The following is a 23,804-nucleotide window of genomic DNA, read 5'->3' on the forward strand; positions in this document are numbered from 1 at the left end:
CGCACTTCCCAGCCCCCAGGATGGGGAGGCAGTTCACTGCTGTGGCTCGCGCCCGCCACCCCATGGTCCCCTGTCCCCGCCACCCCAGCCCATCCCACCGATACCAAGGCCAGTCCCTCACCATGCTCCTGCATTCCTGCCGATGCCACGCTCAGGAAGGACAGTCACTTGTCTGGACTGGCTCTGCTGATGTGGCTGTGACTTGTTGCGTGTTGGGAACGGTGCCTTTGTGGCAGGGTCAGGTTCTTCCTCCACACCTTGCTCAGGCCCGAGCCTGCAGAGGGCCTCCCAAGGCAGGGTTAGCAGGAGGATGTCCCCTCCACAGGACTGGGCTTCCCAATGCCTCTAGGCATGGGAGAGATGGGGGGGAGGCACTCGGGCCAGGGTGGGGCTGGGGATCATTCTTCTCCTTCACTCCTTCACCCCCTGAATGTTGACCCGTGGTGGTGCTGCTGGCCTGGCGTGGAGGTCCTGGGGATAAGGGAACACCTGCCCAGAGCTGAGGGGGCCCCTGGCTTGAGGACCGTGGCTTCAGGTGCTTTGAATTCGTCATTTTTCTGCCCTCAAGTTTTGCCCCCCAGATTAGCTCATCTAAGTACGTGTTTGTTTTCCAATTAGAGGATAGAAAAGTTAGGGGGAATTTTGACTCAATATAGAAATATATTACCTCTTAAATATCAGATTCATCATGCCTTAGAATAAACTAAAATTCCCTTTAGTATGACAGCTATGGACTATAACTTTCCCGATGCCATATTCACGCCAATGGTGTTGACACAGCTTCTGAGGTTTTGCTGAAACTTGACGACTGTTAATGACTGTTTTTTCGAATTCCTACTATGTGCCAAGCAATTTGCATACAACATTAACCTCCCAAAACATCTGTCAGAAGTGTCCCGTGTTGAAATTTGGGTCCATGGGCTCTGTGTCTCAAAATCAGCAAACTAACAAACAAGAAAAGGTCAGCAGATTGCTTAAGGTTGCCTGTGTTGTAAGGGGAAGAGTGAGCTCACACTTGGGTCTGTGACTCCAGAACCCATGCACTTTCCACTATAACATATTGCTGTTACTGTTTCTCTCTCTCTTTTTTTTCTTTAAGAAGAGAGAATTATTTTAAAATATTTGGGAACAATGGTATCTTTTTATTTTAAACATCTTGCAAGGCTAAATAGGGCATCATGTGTCATAATAGCAAATATGGTATCCCAGACTCCAGGAAAAAAAAAAAAAAGGATGTCCCTCCAAAGAATGTATCCATTACCCACTGACTGCACCGGATATTCAGTAGACTTTTTTTTATAGCATTCATCTATACAATTTAACTTTTTTTCAAAATCCCTAGTGGAAAATATCCCTAACTTGAATAAATTTACCTTTTAATGCATTTTTCGCATTCATGACACTAACGTTAAAAAGGTACTAATTAGTTTACGGGTGTTGCACGAAGGAATTTTCACATCCTAGTAAATTATGTGACGTGGTGGCACCTACCGGTGATATGTGGTATTGCAGCCTAGCATCAGAAACAAATTCTTACGAGGATAGACTAGGAAGAAGCTGCGTTGTCAAGTTGTCAAACTACAGAACAGCAGCCATATCCTTGGAAAGATACAGGACGTCTGGAGTGTACATGGTCACAGACACGCGTGGCACATCTTTCCAACATCCCAATTTTCCTTAAAATGTATATATATGTATATAAAACAAACCCATATTTGCAAAATGGGTCAGGATTTTTTTTTTAATCTATGCTGGAAATCTTCCAAAAGTATCTATGCTCCAAACACATTCATTTTTTTTTTTTTGTCTTGCCTTAAAGGTTCTTCAGTAGGAAGTGTTCAGGAACACGGGGTTGAGCTCACCTCCCTCGTATGAAAGCTGAGAGCAGGATGTGAGGGAGCTGCTGCCCACTGCACCACGGAAGGGGCGCGCCCTCAGCCCTGACTCCCAGTGACGTGGCCAGTGTGCAGACTGGGCAGCTGCCCGTCGCCAGTGTCTCGGCCATAGGGAGGCTCCGGGGTTGCTATTCCATACCCAGTGTCCTCGTTCCTTTTTTAGCTTCACCGTCTCGCAGCGGCCCCTTCCTGTTTGCAGAACGACTCAATGCTCACTCACGTCCCCGCGTGCAGAGAGTCCAGGCATACACCAAGGCTAGACCCCAGCAGGACTGGGCACTCGCTGATGTCATGGGAGAAACATCAACATCAATGAGACCTAATTTAACCTGAACTCTCCACTTCATCTTTTAAGGGAAAAGCCATGTTGACGCCGTAAAAAGGTTTTTTTGTTTTTTTTTTGTAACAGAGACAGAGAGAGGGACAGATAGGGACAAACAGACCGGAAAGGGAGAGAGATGAGAAGCATCAATTTTTCATTGTGGCACCTTAGTTGTTCATTGGTTGCTTTCTCATATGTTCCTTGACTGGGGGGGGGGGGAGGGAGGGGGCTACAGCAGACCGAGTGACCCCTTGCTCAAGCCAGTGACCTTGAGCTCAAGGTGGTGAGCCTTGTTCAAGCCAGATGAGCCCACACTCAAGCCAGCAACCTTGGGGTTTTAAACCTGGGTCTTCTGTGTCCCAGTCCAACACTCTATCCACTGTGCTACTGCCTGGTCAGGCTGTAAAAAGTTTTAAAATAATCTGTGGGCTAAGAAGAACCTTTAATGTTTTATGAGACAGGTGGATTTCTGTCCTATTATTAGAACCCTATCGAACTAAGGATAATATAAAAAATAAGGGTAGGTCATTGTCCTTTGGGGGAAAATGGTTCCAGATTTTGCTGATTACTGAAAGGATGCATTTTTGTAAAGAACTCTTGAATATGGTGATATTTTGCTCAATATAAACTGCCAGCTTTCATCTGATTGGTTCCTATGATTGATATCAGGGCGGCGAGACCTCTAGAGACATGGAAAGACCAAGGACAATGCTGGAAGTGAAAGTAGAGCCCGTCTGTCCCAGGGTTCGGTGTGTCCCCCTGTGGCTGTTAGCCGTCTCCTCAAACAACAGAAAGAACAGGACGGATGTGCCCTGGTTTCTTTTGTGTCCCCCATCGCTGCACACACAGTGTGTTTTTATCAAGCAGAAGTGATTTCTAATAAGTGACACTGACAGATCATCACATTCCGAGTAGATAACAGACTGATGGTCCAAAAACATACCGATTCACAGCAGTGGTGCAGCTGCTGGGAATCTCATTTTAATTTCTCACTGAGGAGGTCCCGTGTCTCTTGAATCGACCTTTTTGCTACAGAGTCATCTGAAGTTTACAACCCTACAGCTTCACATTGCAGGAAAGAGCAACCGCCACCCTGATCTTCACAGGACCCATTTGGTAGCATTCTTACCCAGAGGAATTCAAGGGTCCCATAATGTATCTATTAACAACCTATTAAAATGTAAATGATCAGTTACAGTCAAGTTGGCACTTCAGGATACAGAAAGAAGGAAATGAGATATGGGCTTTGGTGGCTTCCTTTCATTGGAACTTCTCCCCGGGTTGCTTCATTCAAATACCTTCTGAGGTGGCTTTGTCAGACGTAGGAGAAAATTCAGGTGCAGAATGATATTTTATTGTTTTCTGATGGTGTTTTCCACTTTACAGTATATTAGAACAGACCACGCAGTCATCCGAGGTATGATTCAGATTAAATTAGCTTCCGCCTAAATTGGATTTCCTCCCCATTGCCTCAGCGTTGGCTCACGTTGGCCATGTGGGGCCACCTGCTAATGAGTAAGAGGACGGCTTCAGTCCCAGTAACAGGACGACGGACTCACAGCCCTGGTTCTCTACTGCAGACACTTCTTGTGGGTGTGTGCGCGCCTCACCTGGAAATGTAACCCGCTACAAGAAGCCGATATTACAATAAATCTTTTATTCTTTTTTACTAATCTCAGAAAATGGGAATTAAGAAAAAAAAAATAAAGGCTGCCATGGTTCAGTGCTGCCGAATTGTTCACACTGTGTTCCTGATTAGCTGATCCTGACGGACGGGTTGCCCAGGAGTGCTCTGTCTCTTGAGTGAGTCATAGTGCATCCACAGAGCATTAGGAGAATTCCCGGAAGAGAACGGTCATCCTTTCTCAAGACCAGCAGCATTCCGGTAGCTGAAGACCGAAGCCGAAAGTTTTCAACTTTCTGAGGCTCTTCCACTTTCCTTGACACAACACTTCTAGTATTTCCAGAAATCAAAAAAAGAAAGAGTTTGAGTTGGAATTAAGCAGCCTAGTAATTTCTGAATGCTGAAGCTACGTCGTCTCAGCACCGAGTCGGGACTGTTTCATGTGACTGCAGCTTTGGCTGACAGTCCTGGTATTTAATTTTTAATAAGATTTTATTTAGAGGAGGGAAAGGTGGGGGGAGGAGCAGGAAGGACGTTGTAGTTGCTTCTCACATGTGCCTTGACTGGGCAAGCTCGGGGTTTCGAACCGGCGACCTCAGCATTCCAGGTTAGGTTCACACATTATCCACTGTGCCACCCCAGGTCAGGCAGTCCTGGATATTTTTTTTTTCCTAGGTGCTTCTGGTCGTCCCGCTATCCATGGATCTCACCTCCTCACCCAGAGGATCTCCAGTTGGTCCTCACAGAATCCTTAAGAACTGGATGAACTTAATCCTTTCATGTCCATCTACTCTTTGGACATCTGTGATGCCACTGTGTAATTTAATTGCAATGAGATGGGGGCACTTTCATTTTTCATTTTCCTTGGTTTGAGAAGTCAGGATGTGCTTTTCATTAATAACTGCACAGAGCCACAGGAACGAGAAACAGGGATCTAACTCAAGTCCCAGGGTCTCTGAACCTCTTCTCTGGGGACAGATGGACGCGGCCACGTTGTAACCATCACACCAGGACTTTGTGTTCCCTAACCTAATCTGCCTACAAAGGCAGGGGCTCACAATTTCTCATCGCCGCCAGGAAGGGTGCGTTCAAGTAGCAGTTTCAAGTTTACCATTTTATTCGGGCTGAATCACTCAAGTAGTTTAAGGCCATATCCTCGCCTGTCCGGTCCTATTTACAAGGCAGCTGAGGCCAACCGTGATGCACAGTGTCCAGTTAAAAGGGCTGAAGTCCCTATAAAAACCCTGGGGGCAAGGTTACAAATGTATAACTGCTGAAACATTCCCCCGTAGGAATATACATTTAAGCCAACACACAACATCACAACACACACCAGGGAGCCTGCTGGAACCACAGAGCTGCCCGGAAATCCAGCAGAGATGTGCTCAGGGTCTCCAGGAGTTGCAAGCCATCACCTGCTGGTCTCGTCTCACAGCCCCTGGCCCCTGTGTTGGTCGTACAGTCCTGGCCCCGCACACTCGCTGGGGACTGCAGCCGCCACCAGCCCCTTCCTCTGTCCATGCCAAAGTGAGCATCACACAATGGTGGAGCAGATGACGTGGCTGGGGGTGGGGGGCAGACATGAGCCCCAGGACACCAAGAAGCGAGGGCCCCGGCCTGCCTCTCACAGGGTCTACGGGCTCCCTCTGTTCATGTCACGCGGCTACTTGAGGACTTTCCTTTCTGAGGAGAGACCTGTGGAAGACAGCAGGATAATGTTTCAGATTAAAAATGAAAAAAGTTCACCTTTCTTCTTCTGGCTCAGGGCTGACGTCAACTTCTGGGCTGGTAAAAGGAAGCACTGGATCCACGCGCTGGCCGCAGGTGTCCACCAAGAAGCTTCAAGGCAGAACGTGGGGAGTCCTTGCTGTGTGGGCATCACCAGGCGCCTGGCATATTGCGAGGTCAGGCGCAGCCCAGTGCCAACCCCGCGAAAAGGAAAATTCCAGGCTACTTCTCATTCGTGCTGGCGTTTTGGCGACTCGGGCATTTGCTTATGGCAGGTAAGTCATACATGTTGCTGTTAGGGTGGGTGCATGATCCACAGAAAGATAACTTGCCAAATAAACGACTTTTCAAACATGGCAGTGGGTCCACGACTGTCAAAGCCTCAGGAGAGAGCTCAAATCCTACGCTGCGCTTACACGGAAGTATCTATTGGGCACCGTGGAAAGGCACTTTCAAAAATTTGGTAAATATTCGTAGGACCAAGTTAAGATGCCACACATGGGTACTCCAAGAAGACAAATTCAAAGAGGTCTCCTCTGGCAGCGGGGGGGGGGGGGGGGGGGGGGGGGGGGACACACGACACGACCACATAAATTCCAAGAAAGAAGGTGTTTTTCTTATTCACGGTTACAACTTAAAACGTGTAGATGTTTCATCCTCGCTGCCCGCATCTGGTATCTCAAAGACATACGAAACAAACGTAGCAGGAATAGAAGAAGTTTTTACCATGCTTCAAATACATGCTTCTGAGAACTACGGCCTTTGCACTGAAAATCTATCTCCTATGTTGAGAATGTAAATTTGGACCCAGAAGCATAATCCACTGATCTAAGCAGCCTGATGGTTAGACTCGGTCAGGGATACCTACTCCTGGCTATCTGAAAATGAAGAGGAGCAGGAAATGGTCATCAGAGTGGTGACAGAGGACTGAGGGGACCCTGCCCTCTAGCTGTGCCCACTAACTCCTCTTAGAGTTGGATGCTTTGGTATGAACAGGAAGGAGACCCAGGCAAGTAAACGTTCTCCCCAGGTGGGATACATTATGTGATACACACCTGCCTTCCTTCCTACAGGGTTTTAACTTCCATCTCAGGGAATTACTGACGTTTTATTCATCTGGTGGACTTGGGACTTGCCCAGTCTTACTGTATGTGTTTTTCTCACGAAACTAGTCTAGACTAGTCACGTGTAGCATGCAGACATGTATCTACATATATCCAGTTGTTCGTTAATTAGGATGTTTAGCATTTGCTTTTGTGTTTAATTGAGATGTGTAGTATTTGCATATAAAATCGATCTTAGAATAGAAATACATTTACCACCTATATTTTCATATATTTGTGGTACATTTAAAATATATCTTTATACTTTATTAATGCTCCCTTAGAAAAATCAGTGAGTTTACTGATAAGCTGACCTCCATAACATGATAAAGTGAAGAGGCATGTCCCCTGAAATTTTTTTTTCTAAAAATCTAGAAACAGGCATGAAATTATCTGTCTCTAAATTTTCCTCAAGCTTCTACAATAACCACTGGTAAGATTATTAAGAAAGTGATGTATGTTAAAAAAGAAAAATCTGCTTATTACTTTATCCGCCTGTATTGAAAACCACACTAAACATGGTCTTTAAACTTTTTGTTTCTAATGCCTTTTAAGTAGTTTTTACTATTTATAGTGGTCCCTTTTATTGCTTCACACTGCCAGAAGCTAAAAAAAAATATCCAACTAATCCAGTTATTTAACAAAGTAAAATTATATGTAACATTTAAATATACAAACAGTCATAAACAGACACAAACCGCGTAATAAAGATTCTGACTTTCAGGACAGGGCTATTAGAATATATATGAATAAAATACAAACTATGATATGGTTGTGTTTTACTTAGTGTACAGCATGGACGAAAGACTGTCCATATTGCTTAGTGGTCCAATGTGGATTTGGAGTTAGATGGGCTAGGTTTATTTATGTCCCAGCCAATAAGGAGCTGTATGACCCAGTTAAATTACTTCTCTATGCCTCAGTTTCCACATTTATAAAGCAGGGCATGCGTAGCAATACTCACTCCATAGGATTGCTGTAAGGCTTTGATGAAATAATACAGGATCTATAAAGTAGTTTATGGCACATAGTGAGTCTTATGTGTTGAGCTGTTAGGACAAGGTGTTCTTAAGTCCTAACCACTGGTAACTGTGAATGTGACCTTATTTAGGAATAGAGACTTTTTAGACATAATCTGGTTAATATGAGGTTATGGTGGATTAGCCTAATCCAATATAACAGGTGTCCCTTATGAGGACAAGCAAATTCAGGCACAGACATAGCAAGAAGACAGCCATGTGATGGTGGAGGCAAAGGGAGGCAACGCGGCCACCAGCCAAGAACGCCTGGGGCTACTGGAAGCTGGAAGAAAAGGGGGGAAGGACCCTCACTGAAGACTCTGGAGAAGGCGTGGCCATGTCAGAACCTTGGCTTAGGACTTCCGGTCTCTTGAGCCAGGAGAGAGTAAGACCGGCTGTGTGAGCCCCCCATTGGTGGTCCCTTGTATGAGAACCCTGGGAAGTGAGTTCAGTTCGTTTTTCGTTCGCTGGTTATTATTAGACATCAGCCAAAGCTCATGATAATAGTGGGGCTTTGATCTTTTACAATGTAACGAAATAGTTCCGTTGGCTCATGACAAAGCCTTACACGCCTGCCTGTCACGCCTTTCCAAATACTGTATCTGAGAAAGGAGCCCCAGCTCATTAGGTGAAGTTCAGCTCTGCACCACATGAGAAATTTGGAAGGTTCCATAGTGACTGGCAAGCAGCATGGTCAGGAAGCATGCCTTTCTGCCAAGTCACAACGTGGGGGGGGGGGGGGGGCAGACAACATGTTTTCAAGGGTATGGTCACTCCTCCCTAGAAACGCGGACGTCATTTCACATTCCATCCTGACAGCAGATGAAGTGAGATGACAAGGGTCTTCCTAAAGTCACGTGCTTCTAAACGGACACTGTAACCCGTCAACATCTGTGCACCTCAGTGCGCGAAAACACCATTCTTCAACGCGACGCAGAGAGAGAGCCAAGTCAGTCCTAAATACCTTGAAAACCTGTATTTAAATCTTTAAGTTTTGAAGGGAAAGTCTATTTTCTCTAGGTGTCCCCAGAGCACTCTAAAATAACCGCAGACCGTGACTGAGAACAGAAGCCGGGATGACTGACCCTAACTAAGACTGTTTGATGGGAGGCACTCCGTACCCACAGGCAGAGCCCCTGGCCAGGGAGCCCTTCAGAGACTTCTAGAAGTCTGTTCTGGCCATCCTTCCGCCATCCCTCCCCTCACAGTGTGAGCCTACCTTCCTCCAGAATAAGACCCGCATACTCACACGCAGACACCAGAATCCTCTGCCCCCACCGTGACCTGGGGCCTGCTTGCAGCCTCATGTCCACCTGTCCATCTCTCCCCAGGCCTGGCCACAGGACAATGCTTGTGGAGTGGGGAGTAGAATATGGAGAAAGTTGGGATGTACCTGCTGGGCTGTCCTCACACTCACAGTCAACCCCTCCCGAAGCAAGGTGGGAAGGGATGGAGCCGACCACAGCTCCGTCAGCCTGCGCTGCTGTGTCGTGATGGCCTGGGTCTAAATTCTCCTCTGCCCTTCCAGCTGGACTTGTCAGAAAGAGGACAGATGCTAACCATTTCTCAGCCAGATTCCTGGCCGTTAACTAGTGACACGGGGCTGGTGACGTCATAGACTTTCAGTCACCTTTTCCCCTCTGTGCCTGTCAAAAATCACAAGGCTTCTTATTGTTCTACAAACACTCAATGTAGGGACATCAGAGCCACTATTTTGGGTGAAACTAGGTTGAAGAGGACTAGTTACAAGGGGAAGACAGTAGGATAAAAATACAACATGCTTCTGATATTGGGGTCAGAAAAGTAAATTTGTTGGCAGCCATAGGAGGTGAATAAGAACTGAAAACTAGGACAACTTAGTATACACACTAATTATATTAATTTAAATATTCACATTCCTGAAAGGACCATGGTTGCATCAACATAACGTATTTTAAGTGCTAATATGAATGAAACGTAGAGGAGTTTTACAAAATAATTTTTGTTTACAGTTTATCAGAGAAAGAGTCTAATTTTTCCACTCATTTTTTTTCCTTCCGTTGCTTGAATTTTCTTATTTGTACCTCAAAATATAAAGTATCTTGACTGGTAGTATATTCTTGAAGAGTGAGGTCTAAACATAATGGTCATATAAGAAAACAATGAGTGCTGTTTGAACATGATCTGTATCAGAAAAGATTTCTAAACCCCTATTTGCTTAACCATCCGTACCACAAAATTATTTTTAAGAATCTGAGCAATTGGGTTGGACCTACCAATCAAAAGGAATTTTCCAATGAAATGAACCCCCTCCCAAAAAAACAAACCCAAAAAACAAAAAAGAAACCTCAAAGCCAACAGTCACTACTGGATCGAGATGACGGCACATGAGACATCTGTGACGAGGCTGATCTCAGAGCATCTGCCAGTTCTCACGACCCAATTGTGCTCTGAAACAACATCAGCTTTGGAAGCCAGAAGAGGGGCCCCGGGAGCCCCAAACAGGTAGGTCTCTGAGTAAGCCAGTCCTTTCTTTGGTGTTCCCCTCCCCACCGCCAGCGCCTGTCCTGCTGCGGAGACTCAGCCGCCGGCTACAGAGCTGTGCTGGGAGGGAAAGGAAAGGTTTGCAAATGGCAACAGAGCCACCTGGTCAGGTTCTACCAGGGACACCCTGGCACAGCTGAGTGATGCACTGATCCCACACTTAATGTCACACAGTGCCGGGCGGGTCCCCTGTGATGATCTCAATGTCAGATGAACAGCGTGGGCGGCACGTGCTGTGAGTGCATAGGAAGAAGAGAGGGCTGGGCATGGGGTCCCCGTCACCTAGTTAGCCGAGTGTAAGCTCCCATTCTCGGTTTTTCTATCTATTGTTTTAGGAAATTTTAATATAGCCACCGGGCTAAGTTTTCCAGGGCCCCATTGAGTGTGATTCAAAGCACACGTGGAGGTGGAGTTTAAACCCAGGGCTGAATCTTTTTTTTTTTTTTTCCTGAAGTTAGAAGCAGGGAGGCAGTCAGACAGACTCCCGCATGTGCCTGAGCAAGATCCACCCAGTATGCCCACCAGGAAGCGGTGCTCTGCCCATCTGGGCTGTTTCTCTGTTGTAGCTGGAGTCATTCTAGCGCCTGAGGCAGAGGCCATGGAGCCATCCTCAGCGCCTGGGGCCAACTTTGCTCCAATGGAGCCTTGGCTGTGGGAGCGGAAGAGAGAGACAGAGAGGAAGGAGAGGGGGTAGGGTAGAGAAGCAGATGGGCACTTCTCCTGTGTGCCCCGGTCAGGAATCGAACCCGGGACTTCTGCACGCCAGGCCGATGCTCTACCACTGAGCCAACTGGCCAGGGCCCCAGGGCTGAATCTTAACTAAAGGTAAGGTAGGCATGTTAATTCAGATCTCCAAGCCCCAGCTCCCTCGTTTGTATGATCGTGTAATAATAAAACCTACTTCAGAGTCCTGTTGTGAAGAGTAAAGCAATGTCTTAAAAACACTTAGGTTAGTCCATAATAGAAGCTTATTTTTTATGTTAATTTCATACCCGTAGCCACACACAGCATGTTTATACATCACCAAACTCATTATATTTCTTCCTAAGGAGACAAAAAGCAGTAGGTCTCATATACTAACTATAAAATTTTATTTTTTACATGATTTATTTAGTTTCTGGTGCTCATCTTGGTTCATTTCTATTTTGTGTAATTATTAGCTTCTCTAACATTGCTCCAGGAAGAATCCAACAGTGACATAGACCTGGATTTATGATGCTACTGAATTCTTTTCTGAGCAATTGCATTTTCTTGTGATCAAACAAACTTCAACTCAGGAAGAAAATCTCTTGACTATTCCAGACTGATACAAAATGGAAAATTGTAATCAGGTGACAACTCAGCTATTCAAAACCACAGAGAGGATGCCACAGCCCCTCTGGTTCACAGTATGCCTTTCTAATAAAAGATCTCCGTGGCGGCCAGAACCTAAGGATGTCATTAAACCCGATGGTTAGATTTGCAGTAAAAAACAGAGAAAAGAGAGAGCCTGCTGTGTCTTGATAAGTACCCAGCTAGACACTTTATGATAGAGTTTAAAAAATTTTTTTTTTTTTTTTTTTGCATTTTTCTGAAGCTGGAAACAGGGAGAGACAGTCAGACAGACTCCCGCATGCGCCCGACCGGGATCCACCCGGCACGCCCACCATGGGGCGACGCTCTGCCCACCAGGGGGCGATGCTCTGCCCATCCTGGGCGTCGCCATGTTGCGACCAGAGCCACTCTAGCGCCTGAGGCAGAGGCCACAGAGCCATCCCCAGCACCCAGGCCATCTTTGCTCCAACGGAGCCTTGGCTGCGGGAGGGGAAGAGAGAGACAGAGAGGAAGGCGCGGCAGAGGGGTGGAGAAGCAAATGGGCGCTTCTCCTGTGTGCCCTGGCCGGGAATCGAACCCGGGTCCTCCGCACGCTAGGCCGACGCTCTACCACTGAGCCAACCGGCCAGGGCCGAGTTTTAACATTTTATCTTGCCTCCCTACAATGCTACGATAAGCCAAGGCACTGGCCTCTCCCAATGCCACCACGCCCAGCTGTATGGGCTGTGTACCACACGACCCCAGGAGTATTCACATGGCTCCTTGCACACAGGCTACCGCGAGCAGCCCTTGGACGTGGGGGCTTCCCCACCTGTCAGACTGCACGGGGTATCCTTGACTCCTTCTTTCTACCTCCAGCCTGGACTCCTTGCACTGGAAACTCGAGTTCTGGACAGAGTGAGATCACAGGTCAAGGGAGGCCTGATGTTGGAAGATGGCGCCTCTTCAGCTTTTGCTGATAGAGTCCAATCTCCGGACACGGGTAGCTTAGGGACAGAGGCATGTGTCCTCTGAGGCTTTCCTTCTGTGCACCGCTGACTGTGGACAACATGGAGGAGGGGAGTGGGGTTATGATTATAGCTCGGTCATCACAGCCCCGTTGAGACAGCCCACTCCTGGGAGGCCCCGCGAGACCAGAGGGATACTCAGAAGGAAGGACAGCAGGTTCAGCCAAGAAGGGGCGGGGTGAACCAAAGAAAAATAAGATGAAAGAGCCCTTTCCGTAGTGACCACCTCCTCAGTGACTTTTTAGTTTTTCCAGCATCCTCGGCAGTGGGTGCGCGTGGGCAACCCTGGCCTGAGCTGGAGCCTGAGGTCTGGGCCTTAGGGAGCCAGTTCTGAGCCTTCTGTTTCCTCTGTCCGTCTGCCAGGGACATTTAAACCATCTTCAGAGCCCATGCAACCTGGAAGGGTGGGTGTGCATCTGGCCTCTGGAGAGGAATCACAGAGCCTTGTTGTTATTACAACACGACTCTGCTCAGAGCTTTCACTCCAGGACTCCAGATGGGGAACGTGGACTCCGAGGTTGGGATGGCATCGGGAGCCAGAACCGAGACCCAAGAACCTGGGCATCACCGCCCTCAAACCTTCTCTTCCTCTCAAGGCGCTGACGCTTACCCTGGGTATGTCTGATCAGAGCCGTGCGTGGTGTGCAACTTGAGAGCGGGGCCTCCCCGAGTACGCGGAAGCGTGTGCTGAGGAAGCCCCCCCCCGCCCCCAAAATGTCCCATTAGAGGGAAAACATGAAAGGACGCTCGGTCCAGCTGGGTCTTACCATTCGCCTGATGCTGCACAGCTGGTGGAAACGGGTCAGGAGCATGCCACTGAGAGTCCGGCTGTGCAGAACAAGAAGCGTGATTATAACAATATGGACTTCAAACGGAGCGTCATGGCACATGACGGCTATAATTAGGCTCTGTGGCTTTCCTGGCGTGGGCCACGCAGTGTCGTTTTCACCCTGACCGGGTGGCTGACTTGCTCCTCTCTGTCTCCTCTCTCAGCCCCACCCCCCACCCCTACCCCCCAAACCCCCATGACCATCTCCTGACCACCCCCTCCTATACCCACTCTCTGTAAGGCCAGAACTGAGTGCTTTGGGGTGGTGGCAGTATTTGCTTTTTTCCAAACAGATGAGTCTTAGATGTCTGCAGAAGTATAAACACTTCTGTAAAACGTACTAGAGCTCATAAAGAAAACAGAGCCATTTACTATCAACAAATATCCACTTAAAAACAAAAAACCATCACACAGGAGGCAATGGGAAGACCGCAGGGGGAAAAAAAATGACAAGTCTAGTGTTTTCTGGGGGATCAAGAGAGAGATCTGAGCTGTGACACGGGGAACGTGGCTTGCAGATGCTCAGCGTGGAAACGCGGGACCCATCTGCCGCACCTGCCACCGTCTCTGGCTCTGGTGGCTCAGACTAGAGAGGCTGTGAGACAAGAGGACAGACTGCTTTTCTTCTGGGGACTTTCTCCTGGGTTCACACCCACTCAGAGCACCAGGGAACACGTCACATAAATTGCACGGCATACGTCAGATGCGATGGGCCAGGATTTCAAGATACCGTGCCAAGGTCTGTCTCTCTGCACTGAACCTCTGGGTACAGGGCAGCCTTGGCTTGACCTGCCTGCAAGGTTGTTCTGTCTTTCTGCTCCAAGCGCTCAGCCCTGTCTCCTCTGTCTCCCCAGGGCACCCGGTGTATGGCCCTACCTTCTCTTACTCAGTGACCTCTTGAAAAGGAGTGGTGGGGGGCACTGTCTCTAACAGTATGACAGAGCGAGCAGCCACGGGGCGGCCCAAGTGTCACATCTCCGGCCAGACCCTAGAAAGCAGCATTTAGCATGGCCTGACCCCCACTCGACTGCCTCTCAGACCCCTCTGCTCTTGGCTGCTTTCGGTACAAAAAGAGTTGAAAGAGGAAGTGATCACCTCTGGTTTTTTTTATCTCCTCGTTTATTTTTAGACGTCTCAAATAACAGCTCGTAGGATAAGGGATGTGGGCCTTGGTCTGATGTTCCAGGCGAGTGGCCAAAAGAAGAATTGGGCGTGCTGCAATTTTACAAACGTTCCCATAGGGGCTTGAACTTGGGATGAGAGATGAGCATGACATAGTGGTGTCAAACCCATTCTGGGCATCTTTGTAAATTCCACTGTTACACCCACGAGTCTTGGCTTACTGAACTCCTGCTTGCCCACGGAGGCTGTCAGACATGGCTCGGAATCTTTTATTTTCAAACACAGACCTTAAGGCGGTGATCATTGGATGCAATTTGACCACCTTACCTCCTGTGACTGATGGGGAATGTTTGATGAGCTGTGATGGCAGGCAAATTCCTACCATCTTCCCGTGAAGGAATATTTGAAGGAAATGGTCATTTTTACTGCTAGATCAACTTGAATGACTCGTGGGTTTTCTAGCTAACCCATCCATCACAAGACTATTCTTTCCAATTCCCCAAACTGTCGGAGCTCGCTTCTAAGTCAATTTCTATCTCTTTATAGTTACCACAGTATTAACTTACTTCCATGTTATATAAATGTAAATATAAATATAAATATATAAGTGTATATATATAAAATGATGACATATATATGTATGGAATCATCGCTGCATTGGGAGATTTCTGGGAATGTATCTGTTGAGACTGAAATGTACACAGAAGAAAACTGAGTTGACGGGGAAGGGGCTGGAAGTCACATTCAAATACAAAAACTATGGGATCAGGAGGGTCACGCTCTCCGGAGGTGCTCTGCTAGGAAAACCCAGTTAAAAAGTCTCAAATACTTTGCCAGATTAGAAACATGGCGAATGAAAACAAAGGGAGTTGTCTGACCATGTGCAAAACATAGAAAAATGCATATTCTTTTTTTTTTTCCCCTGTAGAAAGATTCTGTCTTATGGAGGCTGATGCATTGAGGTCGTGGGGTCGAGGGTTGTGGGGGAGTGTGGGGGGAGTACTGCTCCCGAGAAGGGGAGGGAGGAGGCGTGGCAGCTGACTCCATCTGGCGGACTGTACAAACCTGTCCTGCTCACAAGTAATTGTCCCACTGTTCATTCCCCTTCTCTTGGGTTAGACACCGCTGTGGAGAGCCATAGGAGTGGGTCACTTTTTCTCAGGATCCTTTTAAGACTATCTTTTCAACGGGACAACATCAGAAACTATTTTGCCCAGAGGCAGGGCCACCCACAGTAGTTCCATATAAGTTTACCACAGGAAAAAAAAAATCTCTCAGACTGTTTTTGCCCTTATTCACTTTGCTTTTCTTTACACACACACACACACACACACACACACACACACACACACACACACACGTGTCCTCTCGGGAGGGTCAGGTTTGTCGTTTGCCATGACCCACCTAAAACGTGGTCTACGTGTTCGAGGAATTATAGCTCAGTTTCATGCCTTGCAGCTCATATTGATATCTATGTGTCCTGTGAACACAGTACTGCCAAGTTCATGGCAGTGGACGTGGACCCTGTCACTCTGCAAATTAGGGGCTGAGATAACGCAGAGACTCTGTTTGTGCCAAAATTCCAGAGAGAGATGTCATCAAAACAGAGTACCAAGTATGTACTTAAGGGGTAAGGGAGAGTTCTTACTTACTGGGTGCTTCTCTAGACCCTGCGTGGCCATGGGGCCAGGAGGGCAGCACGGGTCCAGCGGCTGGCAGCCCGAGCCACAGCAACAGGTTGGGAAATACACCTGAGGAGAAGAAGGCCGTGGGTCACCGGGAGTGGGTGCAAGTGGGGACTCACGCTGGCATTAGCTTTATACGACCACAGGGTCTGCTTCCACTCTGAAGGTTTAGTCCAACTCTGGCGTGAGCCTAACTCAGAATAGCAGGCAGGTCAGAGTGGTCCCAGGGCCAAATTTACGTCAGGTGAAACTATCATTACCTTCTAATTTTGGAGGAATTGGAAAGACCTGAAGGGTTTAGAGAGTTAACTTTTTTATGTTTCTGAGTCATCTTCAGAGAGGGTCCTCACTTAAGAAGAACCAGCCATTGAGCCATAGCAAGTTTTCTTCCCTCGCAACCGGAGACCCTCACGGCATGACCGAAGCCCAGAGAGCAAGTAGAAAATAGGTGACCAGTGTTAGGGCTACTAGAGAACCGATGGGGTAACAGTACAGAATGTGTCAGTGCCCAACAAGATGTGCTCTTTTCTCAGAAGACGCAAATAGGTCTTCGTTGCAGTTTTCCTAAGCCACTGCAAGAATACCAAGGAAATGTATTTCCCAGATGTTTGTGGGTCTGCGCAGGGATCTCCCTGTGTGTAAACACACACCAAGGCTTGTGGTCCCGGTCACGTGCTCTGCCCAAGTCCGTGAGTGTTAGGGGAGAGGGACCCCAAGAACTAACTCTCCAGCCACTGCCATGTTGGCTGAGAATGAAAAGCATGTGCTGTGCCTTTAATTGGGACTCTGAGGAACATCTGTCCTTGGAGATAAATGTGAGCATTGAAACCCTGGGAAGAGGCTTGGTGAATTTAGGTAAGGGTCCACATACCTGTTTTAATTGCTTTTCTACTTTTTCTTTCTCCATCTGACACGCTTTTATCTGCGGACAAAACAAAGGTGCTTGTTTATCAGACGGAGTCTCAGTGGCTAGTTCCAAACCTCCCCTCAACCCAGCCGTCAGTCCTGCGTGCAGACACTGAGGCGGGTGGACCATGGATAATGGTAATGCCAAGGAAAACAGCTGAGTTTGGGTTTTCTAGACATGCATTGACTCTATCTTGAAATTTCCAAGTTAAGTTTGGAGAGTTGGGTAGTCTTCAGTTGTTATTCTAATTTGTTTGGGGCCATTCTACTTCACGACTTTAGGTTGATATATTTAGATATAGATATATAGATATAGATAGATATAGATAGATAGATAGATAGATAGATAGATAGATAGATAGATAGATAGATATAGATGTAGATATAGATATGGATATGGATACAGAAACAGCTTCTACTGCTTATTGACTGTAACTGGAATTAGCTACACATTCAGAGGCTTCCACAGTGTCACACTCCACAAACGTCACCGCAAGTCGTACGACAACTTCCTATTTGTTGAAAAGCACTGTATGATCTAGCAAATCAAATATTTTGCAGTTCATTTTCTTTTCTCAAGCCAACATGGTGTTAGCTACACTTTTCTCATTAACAACAATATTCATCCATCATGGTAACTTCCTGCATCTACTTTGAATATATTCTGTCACACTTAATTGAAGTGTGTTGACTACATTTAATATATTCTATTCCAGTAAGCTGGCTAACATTATCTGGCTTTCTTGAAAGTGCTCCAGTTACATTTAATCTTTGAACCTGCTGAAGGAAATTCTGAGTTTCACTAGCTATATAAATGACATTTGGAAATATGTGTGCTTTTGGAAGGCAGGGACATTCCAACATAGCCCTTCAAAGAAAAGAATAAGAATTTAGACACAACTTCCCTAAGCTGGAGATTTGAATTGGAGTACCAGGTAGGTCAACTCTCATTCTACCAAAATAAATATTTTGAGAAAAAGATAAAAAGAATTAGACTTTATAATAAAGACTTTGGAGTCCTACTGCTGGGTAACTCCTTACTGTACTTCAGTTGAAAGAAATAGCCAGGTGTTTTAAATTCCTTACAATATTGTTTAAGAATGGTTTCATCCCAGGTGCTAACCTCTCAAAAAGAAAAAAAAGAAAAAAAGAAAAAGAAAAAAAGCAAAAAATCCTATGTCAATGAACAGAACCCAAAGATTGAGATTTTTCTTGAGTCTTGAGATTATTTTCTTAAGTGAGAGAATGAAAGAATGATTCGAACGTGCTGACAAAGATCACTTTGTATTTTTGTTTTGTTTTAGATTTTATTTATTCATTTTAGAGACAGAGAGAGACAGAGACAGAGAGAGAAGGGAGGGAGGAGCAGAAAGCATCAACTCCCATATGTGCCTTGACCAGGGAAGCCCGGGGTTTTGAACCGGCAACCTCAGTGTTCCAGGTCGATGCTTTTACCCACTGCGCCACCACCGGTCAGGCAAGATCACTTGGTTTTGATGTGTACCTTAGACTTTAGCCTGTTCAACTGGGATTGAGAAATTTCATTAACTTTCTGTAGCTCCTCTTTCTCTTGATTGAGTCTTTCTCGGTCTGAGCGCTCCCTTCGGAAGTCCTCTTCATATATTTTCACCTAGGAAACATGAACGTGCTGTTACTGTTAGTTTCCTTTGCTCAGAAGTTGTTTGTGGGATTTCAGAAGCGGTGTTCCCTGAACTTGTCTGACCTGCGGCATTTCTATCCCCTTTTTGTGACTCTTTCTTTCATGATGGGGCACCATCCTAACCCACAGGGCTATCACTGTATCTTTCTCTTTGTTTAGAATGGCAGTTCTCAATGTTTTTCCTTCTTGAGCATGACCCATGAATTCAGATGTCAAGTATTAACATGGATACTCCAGAAAAATGGTCCTCATCCACTATTTGGCTGCATATCCCATTATCGCAGTGACCTCTTTCAGTGTTTAAGTGTCACTGTGTTCGAGCAAGCCACCCATCTCCAGCACAAAGCTCAGATGCAGGAATACCGCATGGCGTCCTAAAAGACAGCGCACTAACCATACCTGGAAAGTCGAACCATGACATACTGACATGCCCTTTCCAAACATAAATTATAAGTTGAACTTGAAACAAAAGGCTCACATAGGAGGAAAAGCAAGATGTGCTTGTTCAAAGGTTTTCACAGGTGTGGCTTCCAGAATTTTGGAGGTAAATTATAAAAAAAAAGAAGAAGAGAAAAGAAACATAGTCATATTTCGGTGGAACACCTCTCCTGAGCTACTCCGAATATTCCAGAAAAGTCAGCACACCAAAAAGAAAACCAGATTTAACTACCGTTGTTTTTAATGGGCATAGTGTTGACTATCAGCTGGAGGATGAGGACTCGGAGCTGTGAAAGTAAATTAAGCTTTGGGAAGGAAGCAGAGGAAATCCCCCACGCCCTCCAAGGCCATGATTTAAATTACAGCTTCTGTTGGAACTAGGAGTTAGAATTCTGTCCAGTAACACCAATGCACATTACACTTTCATCACCAAGAGTGCAGCAAGCTTTCACCAGAGGGTTATCCATTTTAAGTCAACAATAATACATCAAAATTGTAATAGACAAGTGAGGAAGAAATGAAACATTTTATGTAGACTTAGAGGCAGATATGCACATTTAGTTTTTAAGGCTTTCTTCTCCACAACAGCAAGGAAACCACCCCCAGCCAAGCTGACATTTGTGCTGCTGCTGTTGTTGTTGTTTTGGTAGAGACCCAACGTTCACTTTCAGACACAGTTAAACAAATGCCCTGTACACAGTTACTAGAGGCATTTGAAATGGGGGGAAGCCCCTCTGATCACAGTTGAGCAGGGCACTGAGAGGGATGGCATCTCTTTACTCAGGTGACCCAGACTCTAGCACAGCTTCTTGGTGAATTTAAACCCTTGCGTGTTTCATGTGGCACTGGGTGATGCCATGGTGGTGGGTGTCCAATTGAAAATATGCATGGTTCAAAACGAGTGTGCAGAAGGTTAGCAAAACATCATGAATCAGGACATGCATTCTGGTCTGCTCTTGGGGATTATGGGAAAAAGAAAGAACAGCTTTCTGTTCTTTGTTGTCACTGTCTACATCATACAGAAGCGACCTTGCACCATTGCTGTAACTCCACGCGTGACGGTGGCTCTTGTGTGCCGTGTATATGAGAGTATCACATGACCCTAACGTCTGACCAGAAGCAGCACTGTTTCCAGAGGAAGCCTGGCTAGCGCCCATGCTGCTTTCAGGGTTGAGGATCAGGCCGACCTCCAACAAGGAATGCCACCTTACTCTCTGCACGGGGGTTATTTTTTAAGCTATAAATAAGCAGATTATTTAAATGGGGTTCATAGACAAGAAAATCTAACTTGACCATCAAGAGCTCTGAATAGTTTTGATTTACAAACTGGCTACTTCTTATGAAGTAACAACCAAAGTCCACCACAACAACAACACAATGATCGCTCAGTTCTTTTGTGTTTTCCATCAAGAATCCTTGTAATTGGCACTTGCTCAGAGACAAACAGCCAATATAACTATACCCAGGGACATCAGAAAAAAAATACTTCCCAGCCCTTCCTTCTGTGACCCCCTCTCCCCAGCGGCTAATGCGTTATTGATAGCGTGTGCTTCTGGGGCTGGAGTCCCTCTATGCCCCTGTCGCTGTGAACTTTGCAGCCCTGAGCCTACACTGGCCAACTTAACCTCTTATGGGAAGGGAGGTGAGATGTGTATGGGCGACCCTTTAGCCAGTTCAGCTCCAGCAGGTAGGACTATACTGAGACCCAGGTTGCCGAGGCCCTCCTACACCCCCACAGCCCTACGTGCAGAAGTCGGGAGAGAACACCCCCTTCCTCTCGCAGGCCGCTTGGCAGCAGTGAGTGAGGCTGGTGAGTGGGGGAGCAGCCCATTGGGCATCAGGGAATGGCTGGGGGGGCCTCTGCAGGGGCAGAAGAGCGGGTTTGGCTCTTCAATGATTATCAGCCATGCGGAGTGTTGCCTCTCAAACTGCCCTCATGGTTCAAAGGCCCTGTTGGTCAAATAAGTTTGTAAAATATGATTTTCATGTTTGCTCGCTTATAGTTTGTGTTGGGGGCTGGGCAGTGTCAGGTATATGTGGTCTGTGAAATTGCAAATTACCTTCCTGCTTGGGAAGGGCCACTGTCTTGCTAATGTTTGCTGGAGGAGAGGTTTTCAAACCAGAAAGTTTTGAAAAGAGAGAAGATGGAGAAGAGGCAGAAAGAAGCCATGTTTGCAGAGTGAGAGTGGAGAGAATGCAGAGTACTGAAGAAGAAGCCATGTTGGCAGGGAGAGAGAAGGTGTGCAGATGGGGACCAGAGCTGAGGGGATTTGTGAGCTCCTCTGATGTTGGTGGGGCCTTTGATTCTAGGAGAAACTGGAGAGAATTCTCTTGGTTGTGGAACTGGAGAATGTGTCAGTGGCTTTGGGAGCCCTGTGTGTTTGCTTGTTGGCTGGTGCGAAACTTTAATAAAAGGAATGGCCCACCATTTTTTGGCTCCACTGTTTCTTTTCTGTCTGTCCGAATTCAATGGGAACCTGCATGGCCACAATGGTGGTGGCCACTGGCCATACAGGCCCAGAGGCCAGAAGCTGCCACCTAACAGCCCAGTGGCCACCATTTTCTGAGAAGGTGCAGAGTTGGATTTAATAGTGTTTGCAAAATAAGTCACACCTGTCTGAAACTCTCTGGACCCAGTGCTCACAGAATCATCCTGGAAGGGTCATCAGTATGATCTTGGGCAAGCCATTGAACCCATCGGACCCTTAATACCTTCTTGTAAAAAGTGTGAGCTAGACTAGCTGATCTGCGTTCTCCCAAGAAGCTTTAACATTAGATAATTCTAATGAAAGTAAACGCAAAAGCCTTCTATACGTTTTGAAAGAGCAAACTCCCCAGAATGTCCAGAGGTGCCAGTCTGTGGGCCCCACGCTCTCTCCCTGCCCGCGATCATGCGCCTCCGTCCAGTGTCTCACCTGCTGCTTGAGGACTTCCATTTCCATTCTCAGCTCCTCACAGCTGCACTCCCGTTCAGGCTTCCGCAAACCATCCTCAGGAAATGAAGAACACTCGATTTTCAAGGCATCCTGAAGAGCCTATGTTACAGGATAAGTGCACTGTTATCTAAAGTTACAGGGTATGAATTCCTCTATAATTGTCACAGTCATCTGACACACACCCACGTGGTAGAAGTTCCCTTTCAATGCTACTTTCTTGGCTGAATGACTTTTTTCTTTCCGATTTTCTAGCATATGTATACATATAATATTTTCTTTCAGAATTGGTCTCTTCTCCACGACGATGCTTATGTTATCTGGCCCTCACTGTTACTCCAAAGGGCTTTGCTGGTGAAGCCCCCTCTGCCTAGCCCACCACGAAAGGATGACGTAGCTATACCCTTTCTCTCAGGTTCTGTCTTCCTCTGAGTCCCCTGCCCTGGTCAAATATACACTCTGGCAGTAATGATCACAATGTCAGGTGCAGCAGAATCCCCCCACCCCGGAGAGAGTGCACACGCCCCTTGCATGGCACAGCCTCCAGGTCTGGAATCAGTCAATCTGGAGGTAGGGTCTGAGAGTCCGCTTTCCTCCAATGATATTTTTTTTTAACTAGATGACATTTTGAGCAGTGTTCTGCTGTCTAATCATGCACCCCATGGGAGAGAGGCCAACACGCAGGAATGCCAGCCCATGCAGATTCACTGTCTGCTCCATCTGGGGTACCGCCTTGCCCTGTCCTCCTCACAGGGCCCGCCAGGCCCAGCCACACTCACAGGGTTCCCTAGTAAAGACACCCAGTAACTCATTCAGGGTGGAGAAAGTGCCCCGCTCTCTTGACATTCAGAACAACTTGGTGTTTTCCTCTCTGGGGTGAGGAGGTGAAGGAAATAAGAGACATTTAAATTTGCCAACAGGGTTATCATCCTCACTCATTAGCCTGCGATCCCTCGTGCGTACACGGTACTTGGTCAGATCATGTAAACGACACCACCTCTATTCCCAGGGCCTTTGGTTCATGAGATGAGTTTAATATAATGGATGCCAAAACGTGACAGAATACACGTCATCCTGGTGCAGTCTCAGAGCACACACACTACATACACATCTACATGCTTATTATCAGATGAGTCCTCAATACAATGAGGGAGGTTCACTTTCAGAGCTGCAATAATTCACTTCCTCTATGTTTCTTGAGTAGCTTCAATGGTGTCATTTTGATGACACTATTAGTAATGTACCTCCCTGTATTTCCATACGATGTAATCATAAAGGGTAAGAAAAGAGACACGAATGTATGGTCCTGAATAGGTGTGCCAGTCTAGGCATCTGTAATGGAATGTCTTTGTGTCTGTGAATGCTACTCATTCAGCCTAACAAAAATATCAACTTTCAAGAAGTTGTAAGAGAAAAAGAACTTTTTCTTCCTCCAGGAAGAACTGAAAGAAACAACAAAAGCTGTTTTCTAATTCATGGTCTCTGTTAAAAATGTTTTGCTAAGCTCCATAGTTCTAGGAAATATCATGATAGTTTCCATTTTTACATGTTAATGAGCAGTACAGAATCTATGGGATGGAGAGCCAAGAGAGTCAGCCCCTCAGATGTGCTGGTGCCGTGCCCTACACCTAGGCATAGACTGTTCTTGTGGGTTTGAATTTCCTGGTCTACCTTTCACGTTCCTCAGGCTTCTAGT

At 46.6% G+C, this 23,804-nt stretch overlaps 1 protein-coding gene across 1 annotated transcript in view; it reads right to left on the bottom strand.

Moving 5' to 3' along the window:
- Positions 1-5,138: 5,138 nt before the first annotated feature.
- TNIP3 (TNFAIP3 interacting protein 3) overlaps positions 5,139-23,804 on the bottom strand; it is a 50,830-nt gene continuing 32,164 nt past the window's right edge. Inside the window, exons 7-12 of the mRNA XM_066384531.1 lie at positions 22,091-22,210; positions 18,582-18,707; positions 17,043-17,093; positions 16,139-16,237; positions 13,303-13,363; positions 5,139-5,536 (exon numbers count right to left, since the gene is read on the bottom strand). Coding sequence (XP_066240628.1) covers positions 5,505-5,536; positions 13,303-13,363; positions 16,139-16,237; positions 17,043-17,093; positions 18,582-18,707; positions 22,091-22,210 — 489 coding nt within the window. The 3' untranslated portion in view covers positions 5,139-5,504. The remainder of the gene's footprint in view (positions 5,537-13,302; positions 13,364-16,138; positions 16,238-17,042; positions 17,094-18,581; positions 18,708-22,090; positions 22,211-23,804) is intronic.

This window comes from Saccopteryx leptura, chromosome 1 (genome assembly GCF_036850995.1).
Source record: "Saccopteryx leptura isolate mSacLep1 chromosome 1, mSacLep1_pri_phased_curated, whole genome shotgun sequence".
In the NCBI taxonomy this organism is placed as follows: Eukaryota; Metazoa; Chordata; class Mammalia; order Chiroptera; family Emballonuridae; genus Saccopteryx; species Saccopteryx leptura.